The sequence below is a fragment of the Oryzias latipes genome, chromosome 13 (genome assembly GCF_002234675.1).
Source record: "Oryzias latipes chromosome 13, ASM223467v1".
Classification (NCBI taxonomy): Eukaryota; Metazoa; Chordata; class Actinopteri; order Beloniformes; family Adrianichthyidae; genus Oryzias; species Oryzias latipes.
Window position 1 is genome coordinate 30,543,920 of NC_019871.2, and position 11,318 is coordinate 30,555,237.

The window sequence follows — 11,318 nt, forward strand, 5'->3', positions numbered from 1 at the left end:
CAAGGGAAGACGAAAACATACAAAATATGTCACTAGAATTGTGTGTTTTAGTCTAGTCTGCATTGCAGGTGTCGTCCATAAACACTCCAGTACAGAAAGAAAACAGAGACCAAAAGTCAAAAACAGGCTTACTGGTGACCTCAGCACATATTATCTGCTACTGAAGGCAGGAATCAACCATATTTCTGCAATACAATATACATGCATATATAGAATCCATTAAATGCATAATAAAAAAACATAAATAATATAATAGAAACCCTGTTTACCCCACATTAATTTCTTTATGCCACAAGCAGAAATAGCCCTTAACCATCTAAATGGAAAATTATCACAGATGAATAACACATTTGTATCAGATCAATGATTTATATGTAGTACTGATATAATCGTTTTTGTTAATAGTAAAGAAAACTCACCAGACGCACAATTGTAGGACAAACCATCAGCTCAGTTTTTGTCTATACACAAACAATTACAGCCTAATTTTGGTGTACCATGTTATTTGATGTTTGACAATTAGATGTAAAGATCACAGAAGCCTGGGACATATGTGCCCCAGAGACTAAAACAAATGAAAAACACACACACACACACACACACAAAAAGCAGGTAAAATTACTCCTCCTGGGGGGTATTCCAAAAAGCAGGGTTATGTGAGTTACCACGGTAAGTTTAAGGCTAAGGAAGCGGATAACCTCAGCTTTCAGTTCCAGAAACAGAGGTATGTTGCAGGGTATGCTTAGTTGCCATAGCAACTCATGCTCTGAACATAACCTGGTCTGGAGCAGGTTATGTTGAAGGATAATACATAGTTGCAAGACGGTTTACAATTAAAAAAAATATTAAAAAGAACTTTTAAGTATAATTTCTAAACATTTAGAAGTTTTAGACCTCTTTGACATGAAATTTAAATGATTTAGAAAAGCCCAACAATAAGTCAATAAATAATAATAATAAATCCACAATAAGTAAAACTAATAATAAATAAACAATAAGTCAATAAATAATAATAATAATAATAGTATTAATAATAATAATAAATCAATAATAACACAACAATAAGTCCAAAAGTCAACAATAGATTCACTGATTCACGTTAGTGATCAATTTGTGTAACACAGATGTTATGGTGTCGGGGTTCAAGCGAACAGTCTGGCCTCTTATCAAAATCTGTTTCCACCAAATGTTTTGAACATATCCAGACTGTATTACTAGTTGGTACCACATTGATCCATCTGGGTTAACTCTTTTTATTGCTAAGGCCCACTTTTTCCTGAAGACTGACTCCATTGGAAACCTGCAAGAAAAGTTCAGTCACTGAGTCAGAAATGTATAAATCTATACAACTATAACAACCTAGTGCTAGTATACTGTATACTCCTCTGTGGCATAATATTTTCGCTTTTGGCAGTTGAAACGCACACAATGAACTGGCATTTCGCAAAAAATGTGTTGACATGCATGCACTGCAGCAGTGACTTGACCTCACCAAGATGGCGGTGCTCTCCTCCCATGAGGAACCACGTGATGTCTCCTCTAGTGATAGACCTCATCGGTCCCACGCTCCGACTCACCCTCCAACACAGTAGGTGGCAGTACTGCACCTTGGCGTTGGTGTTCTCGCCATTTAAACAAAAAGAAGAAGAAGGTGAGGGTTCTGGAGGTGAGATGGCGGGCAGCAGGCTAGAGCGGTTTGGTACCGTGTTCAGCAGGTGAGACTCTACCCGCTTCCCTGTTTAAAAGGTTTTCACTCTTGTTAACTTTACGAGGGCGGCGGGAAATTACCATTTGAAACGATCCGAGAGGAGACTCCTGCAGTTACTGTTGCTTAGCCGGTATAGGGTTTTATTGGGACGACGCTGAAGTTGGCTTCCGATTCACAGCTTCCGATTCGCGAAGGCACTAAAGAAACATTCCGCTGCAGGTTTCGCACTAAGACCACCATTTGTGAAACCTTCCTCTGATTTGTGAAAATGTGAAATAGGTTGATTTTTTTATCGCATTTTACGCACTGAGTCCATTTCAGACCGGGTCCTGTTGAAAAACCGCTAGACCTGGACTGCTCAAACCTGGATTAAATTATGCATTAGATACTAAAGAACACATTAAATACAGTTTCTGATTTGTGAAACCTTCCTCTGATTTGTGAAAATCTGAAATAGATTGATTTTTAAAGCATTTTACGCACTGAGTCTCAAAATCTCAACATACAAAAGAAACTGGGAAACAACAGATGTCAGATTGGACAAATAGTTATGGTCATGGTTAGCATGAGCCCCTGACTTAAGTTTTGTTTTTTTGTTCAATATTTCTTGGTTTGGTTTCTGATTTACTTTAAAGTTCCTGTTATGGTGTTTTCCTTAAAGTTGTCCTTCCCTTGTCCCCATTATCCTTAAATTGCATAAAATTCGATGAAATGATACTATTTCCCACAGTGGTGTTTGAACAGGACCTAGTCTAAGGTGGACTCAGTGCGTAAAATGCGATAAAAATCAATCTATTTCAGATTTTCACAAATCAGAGGAAGGTTTCACAAATCAGAAACAGTGTTTATTGTGTTCTTAACTATCTTAATTATAATTTAATCCAGGTTTGAGCAGTCCAGGTCCTGCAGTTTTTGAACAGGACCTGGTCTGAAGTGGACTAAGTGTGTAAACTGCGAGAAAAATCAGCCTATTTCACATTTTCACAAATCAGAGGAAGGTTTCACAAATCAGAAACTGGGTATAACGTGTTCTTTACTATCTAAATTATTATTTAATCCAGGTTTGAGCAGTCCAGGTCCTGCAGTTTTTGAACAGGACCTGGTCTAAGGTGGACTCACTGCGTAAAATGCAATAAAAATCAACCTATTTGACATTTTCACAAATCAGAGGAAGGTTTCACAAATCAGAAACTATATTTAATGTGTTCTTTAGTATCTAATGTATAATTTAATCCAGGTTTGAGCAGTCCAGGTCCAGCGGTTTTTGAACAGGACCCGGTTTTGGGTGATCTTAATGCGAAAAATGCAGCGGAATGTTTCTTTAGTGCCTTCGCGAATCGGAAGCTGTGAATCGGAAGCCAACTTCAGCGTCGTTTTATTGGGTACTGTAGTTTAAATACTTAAGATGTAACTGTTTTTACTTTAACATGGGAATATGAGCGTCTATGTATGTAGGTTCCGGGCCCAACGAAGCCGCGGATTTAGTCTCACACGTCCAGCCTCCTGTTTGTGAAGCATCACGATGTCACGTGGTCTTCAGCAGGACTGCAATTACTTCCCGTACTGTCTTGTTCCTCACCCTGAAGATATACTGAGATGGATGTTTGGACTCTGCATCCTGCTGCAGAACAAATCTGAAAGCTGTCAGATGCTCCGCCTCAGTCTGCATGTGTTAATCGGGATGATATGTTGTCCTGACCAAAACTTCAGAGACGTACACCTCTGTCTAGCCCAGCTCCCTTCTTTCCTGCAGAGCTAATCTCATAGGTTGAAGCCTGAAGGTCGCGTTCAAAACTGTTTTGAAACCTGGGTCTCCGCTAAAGTTTGAGGCTTCCTGACTGACGTCTTCTCTGGTTTGCAGGGTTCGAGACCTGATGCGGTCTGGTGTGATACAGAAGGCAGACAAACCCATCTGGTACGATGTGTACGAGGTGTTTCCCCCGAAGAGAGAGCCACTGTATGTGAAGCAACAGTCCAGACCTGCAGTCAACAAGCAGGACCCTGTTCCTGAGATCTTCTACAGAGAGGATGAAGTCAGAGCGTGAGCATCTCACCATTGTCCTCAAATGTCTGAAAGTTTTCTGTCCATGTGTGGACTCCCCCCTCTCAGATCCTTGGTCAACAATTTCTGTCAGGCCTCACCGTCTTCACAGCAGCTGCTTTTCCTTTGGAGTCCGTGATCCAAATTTACATATTTAACTAAATGTAATATTAACCAAATTCAATTAAATGTTTCCCATCTGATACAGGCTGTCGAATGGAGACGAGCTGACCTCTGGGTCATATCCTTAAGGAGGGGGGTCATATCCTTAAGGAGGGGGGTCATTGCTTGACATGAGATCCAGAAACTATCACCTCCTCTGACTTTAGACATGTTTGTATTTTTGTTGTCATAAACTGCTATAGAAACAGGAAGTTGGGGTGTATTCCAGAAAGCAGGTTATGCTAGCTCCCACGGTAAGTCTGAGGCTAAGGAAGTTGATAAGCTCAGCTTTCGGTTCCAGAAATGGAGGTATGTTTCAGGGAAGGAAAGTTGCCATGGCAACTCATGCTCTGAACATAGCCTGGTCTGTAGCAGGTTTAGTTGAATGTTAGTTTGTTTTCAGAGAGGTGAAGCAGCATGGCGTGTCCATTTGAATATGATTTAGTGGATGAAGAAGCTCAGATAATACTTTTTCCACCATGAGAGGGTGATAAGACCACGTATGGATGTTGGAAAGATAAACGTTTTACTTTGATCTAACTTAATTATTTGCTTCAGTTAAAATAAACCCTTTTTTTAAGTAAAAATAACACGTAGTTATCAGACATTTATTTTACTTTCAATCAAATTAATTCAATTAATTAGGTGTAACTTTGGTGCTGCTGTTAGATCGGCACCGCAAAGGATTGTGGGATACCGTTCCATTTGCCTGTCTGGACAAATTTGGGTTTAAGTGTGGGTTTTTGACCAAATGTGTTTAGTTGTTTAGCTATTTTACTGTGTTTTGTCTAGTTATTTGTCCTGTTATGTTTAATTCTTTCTGCACCATGAGTGAGAGGGAGGGAGAGCATGATGAGATGTTTAACAACATTAGTGCTTCTGACTGTTGTAAGACTTGAAGTTAAAGTCAGAGTCATGATAAATGAATGCATGCTCCATTATGGAAATCCACATAGTATCATACATTTTAATGTTATAAAAATGAGTAAATCTGCAACCTCTAACTTAGACATATGAGAGATCAACAATTACAATCAATTAAGATGGAAAACATTTAATTGAATTGGAGTAAAATGACATTTAGTTAGATAAATATGTAAATTTGAGTTGTAAAAACGACTATTGAGTTTAATAGACATATAAAATTAGGTTAAATAAATGTAACCCAATTACTTGTTACGAATTGAAGTAATTCATTTGAGTTGGATAAGTCATATATATATATATATATATATATATATATATATATATATATATATATATATATGCGTCACTATGAAAATGGAAAGGAGATAGAGACTCGTGCGTTTCCTTTTTTTATTTTTCTCCAGGCAGAAACTCTTTCTTTTGATGATGCAGCAGTATTACTTTTTTGATGGACGTATAATCTTCATACGCCGTCATTAAAATCTCAGACTCCTTCTCACTGACGTATAGCGCTCTCTCTTTTTTTCACTACGCGTTTCCATGGTGACTCCGGAAAGCGGCGTTCCATTGAGAATGTCTTTATGTACCTGCTGTGCACGTGCATTAACCCGGGGTTACCAAGTCGAGCGTAATCACGCTAACTCATATCCGGTCTTTTGGAACCGACATACCCAGAGTAAGCAAGTTCAGGCGGATTTCAGCCAGATTTCAGGCTCAAAGTCAGGCTAGTTTAAACATGCTTCCTGGAATACCCCCCCCCCCCGGTTTGTTGTTTTCTCATCTCTGGTGTTTTGTGTTGCAGGAAGTTCTATGAGCAGTATGGGACGGGCCCACGGCCCCTTGACCTGTCCAAACCAAACTTTGTATCCACCTGTCAGAGGCAAGTGTCCGTCGTCAGAGGGATTTTGGTGACGTGGGCTGACTGCAGATTCATTCCCTACCTTTACGGCTTCACCCTAACCCCTACATTTATGTAGTTATGGAAAAATGGTGTCTTCAGATCTGGATGTTACTACCACTTGATGATGTCATCAACTGGTCCTCTACGTTAGCGCGTAGCTGCCAGCGCTCAGAAAATACATCACAACATTGGTGTTATGACTTTAAAAAGTCATGCTAAAACAAAAAGTACTTGCATGTAAATGTAAACTTCTGTGCTTCAAAGCACACACGCGAAGAAATGCGCATCACAAGCCTAACGCAGATCGCCCTACCGGCGGAGGGATGCCCAGCCTTCAGTCGGTACAGCTTCCCCATAAAAAACAAGTTCCGACACCACTACAGCTACAAATGCTCCTACGATTAGAGCAATAGGGAAGAGCCAGAGGGGTAGGGGAGGAATTCAGATTTGGCTGTGGTCTTTGAGCCAACTTGGTGCTTGAAAAAAATCAGACCGTTTGGGACATGGGTTTATATACTGTGGCCCAACAGGAAGGTCCCATGAAAATGTATTAAGTTATTCATAAACTGGCCAATCAGATGCCTCAACAAAAGCATGTGGTTCCTGCTGGGCCTTGTGTCAAACGGTCTAAACGTTTGACAGATTTGGTGTAGCCAATGACGGCAGACTTCGCCTGGCTGTCTTCAAGTGGTAGGGACTTCCAAACAAGCTCACCCCTGATTGGCAAGAGTGGTTCCCATAGAAACGAAGACTGAAGACACATTTGGACCAATCACTGCTTACTGACGACGTCTGACACCAACATGACGGCATCCGTGTCATGACAAATGGCTACTGAATTGACTTTGTTTGGTTGGAGCTGGAATAAACCATTTCCTATGTGTGACGCCACACTCAGTTGGTCCAGTTCTCATAGTCAACTCATAATTGACCTCATCCCTGTTTTGGGGCTTGTCAGTGCTGGGCTTTCCTGAGACATTGAGTTTCTGTTTTACCTCTGATTTTCCAGATTTGTCACAAAGTTCTACGAGTTAAGGAACCACAGTGACCTCAGTGACTCTGCCCTGTTTGAAGAGACTGGAAAGGCTTTGTTGTCTGAGGGCGTGGTCCTGAAGAGAAGAGGAGCTGTTCCTGTAAGTCTGGTGTGAGCCTCTGGAGGTTTATTCTGCAAATTTATATCAAAATAAAAAACCATTTGTACTGCTGGTTCTGTCCTGCAGGCAGAGTCATCCAGGGATGCTGTGCTTGACTTGAAGCTGACCGACATGCTGGCAGAGCTGCAGAATGCCGCTAGTTCTCCATCAACACAAAACCCAGCAGAACCAGAGTCGCCAATGCCAACACAGTCCTGAAAACTCTCTATAAGAAACTCGACCTGATGTCCTTGGAAGCTTGTTTGTAAAAAATACTGTGGATACTTAAAGTTAATCTGTTTTTTAACTTCAAATCTGGTTTCATTTGGTGTTTGGTCATGACACTGATGTCTCCATGAAATGACACAAAACGCTCTGCGTCTTCCAGTCGTGTTTTTCAGCTGCTTCATTCTTCTCTAACCTGCATCATTTGTCCTAAACAAGTGTTGACTTCATCAACCAGGGGGTGCTGTTGTCAAACATGTTTTTGTCCAAATCCTTTTGAAGTTGATTTTGGGAGGAAAGTGATCACTCGTTATAGAATATACAGCAGTTCAAAACTATGTCTGCTGTCAGATCTTGCATTGTACTGAGCTCGGGAACTGAGATGGATAAAATAATAAATATTCCATTCCCACAGATTAATATCTTGTTCCCACAAAATATTTCGTTCCCTCCAAATAATCAATTGTGCGAACGAAATAATTATTCACGTGATTAGTCATTCATAAACACAAATGTTAGTGATGTTTGGATTTAAGGCAGATACCTTCACATTTCTGTGTGTGTCTCAGTGCATTGCATGGAGGACACGGATGATGTTTAGAGATCAGATTTATTTATTTTTATAAGCACAAAAGCACCGATAATCATGTCTCCATGTCTGCATACGCTCTCCGTCCTGCCGCAAAAGCCGCTTTCCGCCGCTACATCCGTGTTTCTGTGACCCACATTCGTTCAATAGGGCAAAAAGAAAAACAAGAATGTTCTATTTATTAATGTCTCGATGGAAATAAGAAAAATATAATTCTATAATAAATATGTACTGCAGGTGCTCAGTTCCTTGTGGCCTGAAATGGAACGCTTCATTCTGTCCCCACAGCACTGAGTGAGGCAGCATAGAGAAACTGATGCATTTTTCTATGAATTATATTAAATACTTGTTGCTTCAGCTGCTTCTCTTTTAATATAGTATCTGTGTCACCCATGTGTTTCAGATAAAAACAATTACTCTAGTCTGTTAGTAAAGGATGACCTTACTTCAGCGACAACATTCAGCTTGAGGCATTTCAAACTTGCGTTTTTGTAAAAAAAAAAAATTCTAGTTTGTGTTGTTGCTCTGCCTGGACAACTTGTTGTGTTTAAATGACCTTTGTGATCTGGGCTGCTAGTTGTTTTTGAGAGAAATTACCCAGCAAAGCAACTAGTTAAATCCCAGTCATGAAGGTCATTTGAATACAACATGTTGTTCAGACAGAGCAACAACACATGAAACTTACAATAATGCAAGTGTGATTGGTTCAAGCTGAATGTGGTCGCTGAAGATGCTGAAACTTTCTGCTTAATGCTAAAATACCTTGCGAGAGATCGAGTGGCCAAAGGGGACAACAGAACCTTTATCAAAAAATGAAAGTTTAATTTTTTCTCTAAAAAATGTAAACAATTTACCAACTGGGTCCTTAAATGAGGTCAACAGAAACATAATTAACTCAGGCAACAAACTTAACTTTAACTTTTCCAGCTGAAGAGACCAAGTAACGGAACCAAACTAACCTACCCAAAGACACAATGGTGGAAACATTGCAGTGGCGGTCACGTGCACATTGGGTCTGCTGGCAGCAAAGGATTGTGGGATGCTTTTAGTTTTAATTATGACAGAATGAGCGGTTTTAAAGTATAAAATGAAAAAGCATTTTTAAGTATTGCTTTTTCAATTCAATTTTTAGTCATTTGATGCAGTTACATTTTGAAAATGAAAAAGCATTTCTGTTAAATCACTTAAATTGTCAAATTAGACATTTCTAAATTAATTTTGCTACACATTTACCAGAGAACTTGTTGAAAATGAAAAGTCAAATACCAGAATTTCTGGTTTTGACTTTTATTTTTAATTATTCTACACAAATGCTTCCATACCATTTGGTCAGTAGGGCAATATTTTTATTTTATTTTAAATTTTTACTTTATTAACAAATATTTCACAAAATATTACAAAATACCAAATACAAAACTCCACACTGTGCAAAAAACAATTTTCACAATTGCCAGGGAAATGGACAAAAATTAAAAAAACTATAATAATAACAACGTAAAACAGGTTAAGCAAAAATGAAACAAAAATAAGAAAGGCTAAGGAATCTGTTAAATTTTTAAAGTGACCATCTTTCAACTGTTCTAACAGCTTTTTTCTTGGTGGAGGATTTTATACGTAGGGCAACATTCTATAGTCATCTTGCCACTCTTTACGGTTTCCCTTATGAAATGGTACTTAATATCAATATGCCTACATTTTTTATACTACCAAATAGTTTATAATACTAAATATATTTGTTTGAATGTACTGGTATTTGTCTATACCTTAGAGCAAATGCTCCAAGTGAATGCATTCCTGTATGGCTGATGCCAAAGCCATATATTCAGCTTCACAGGTGGATAATGCCACTGTGAGTTGTTTTCTTGTCTTCCATGAAATGATAGAGCCTCCATCACCAAGGCTGATGCTTGAAACTTAATCCTTGTTTTGCTGTACCTTTAAGGTAGCTGAACATGTGTTTCACTGTGTTCCAGTGTTGTTCTGTTGGCTCAGAAAAATAACTGACCACAAAACTAAGATCAGGTCTGGTACAAGTGGATACGTATATTAAGCTTCCCACTGCCTCTCTGTATTTTCTTGAAGCTTTCATTTTTTCAGCATTCTCTGAAAACACAAGTTTTGACTCACATGGGGATTCTCTTGACCTACTGTCTTTCATTTCAAACCTTTTCAGTAGTTTATTCACATACATTTCCTGTGACATTTTGACTTCACTGTGTGTCTGCTCAAAATCTATTCCTAGGAAATGTTTCAGCCTTCCCATGTCCTTCACTTTAAACCTCTCAGTTAGCATCTTTTTCACACTTTCCAGAACACTCTCTTTGTTTGCTGCCAAAATTACATCATCAACCCATATTAGTAGAATGACCTTCATCCTTTTTCTGTTTTGAATACACACAGCTATCGGCTGAATTTTGTTCAAATCCATTCTCAGTTAAACATGCATGTAACATCGTTGTTACATGCATTGTTTTAAACCATAAAGAGATTTTTGCGACATACACACTAGTTTTTCACCACTCTCTGATTTTTTCTCGTAACCCTTTGGTTGTTCCATATATATTTCTCAGTCTGTGGGTGCGTGTAAATAGGCTGTTTTGACATCCATCTGATGCCGAATGAGTTTTCTTGTGCTGCTTTCTGCATAAGTACTCTAACACTCGTCATGTCTGCTGTGAGTGACAACGTCTGCATGTTTCACATGCATTTTCATCACATAGTCAGATTCTGTTCTGCTCGGTTCTCCCACCTGATGAGTTTTTGTTTGTTTTGTTCCTCAGAGCCCAGAGAAAATGCCTCTTTACCTTCTGTTCTTGTATTTTTAGCTTTGTTTTATTATGTCAGTAACTTTAGATCTTTAGAAAGATTAACATTTTTATCTTCTATTGTTTTGTTGCAAATTCTGTCTGAAAAAGATGACATTTAAGTAATTATTCTTCATTTATCATTAAATTAACATTTATTCTCCTCCCTGTTCATGTTCAAACATTTCTTTCTTTTTTTTTAAGACAATCCTTTGACCTGTTTCCTCCACAGGATGAAGCCCCTGTGTGACGTTTGTCATGTCTGACCTGACCCATGGATCACTTATCAGACAGCTCTGGTTCTGAGCAAGCAAACTCCATAAAAACCTGATCCTGTCAGGTTATAAATCTGATATCTTGCAGGACTCTGACCTTTGAGCGCTGATAAGATAAGAAATCTGATGACATAAATAATTTCGGTTTCTCAGCATTGATGTCGATCTGTTTCTGTGAGATGAAAAGGTCTGTTCAGTCCGCAGATCTGGTCTCTGTGCCTCTGATCTTACAGGGTTATTTTTCAGCTCTAACAAAGTTGCTGCAGTGTCTTCATTAATGGGGTGTGCGCAGTTGCACAGTGGTTGGCGCTCTCATCGCATAGTGAGAAGGCCCTGTCTTAAATTCTGTCTGGGACCTTTCATTGAGGAAATGCATTTTCTTCCCATGCATGTGTGGGTTTTTCCCGGCACTCCAGCTTCCTCCCACAGTCCAAAACATTCTTCATGGGTTAATTGATTACTCTAAAGTAGGGGTCACCAACCCTGTTCCTTCTGGGCTACTGCCCAGCTTGCTCAGCAGCAAACCCTGCTTCAGTAATTGCTGCTCAGCTGG

General features: G+C 39.2%; 1 protein-coding gene across 1 annotated transcript; it reads left to right on the forward strand.

Moving 5' to 3' along the window:
• The first annotated feature begins 1,589 nt into the window (after positions 1–1,589).
• mrps23 (mitochondrial ribosomal protein S23) lies at positions 1,590–7,930 on the forward strand. The gene is made up of 5 exons (XM_023961763.1): positions 1,590–1,715; positions 3,570–3,749; positions 5,641–5,718; positions 6,749–6,872; positions 6,960–7,930. The coding sequence occupies exons 1-5, from the start codon at positions 1,672–1,674 to the stop codon at positions 7,089–7,091; spliced, it is 558 nt and encodes a 185-aa protein (XP_023817531.1). The 5' UTR covers positions 1,590–1,671; the 3' UTR covers positions 7,092–7,930.
• Positions 7,931–11,318: the final 3,388 nt, after the last annotated feature.

Bases quoted from the DNA above. Each gene is read 5' to 3' on its own strand.
- mrps23 (XM_023961763.1), top strand. From the start codon at position 1,672: ATGGCGGGCAGCAGGCTAGAGCGGTTTGGTACCGTGTTCAGCAG. The intron at 1,716-3,569 runs GTGAGACTCTAC...TCTGGTTTGCAG, and splicing joins TTTGGTACCGTGTTCAGCAG to GGTTCGAGACCTGATGCGGT. The intron at 6,873-6,959 runs GTAAGTCTGGTG...TCTGTCCTGCAG, and splicing joins AGAGAAGAGGAGCTGTTCCT to GCAGAGTCATCCAGGGATGC.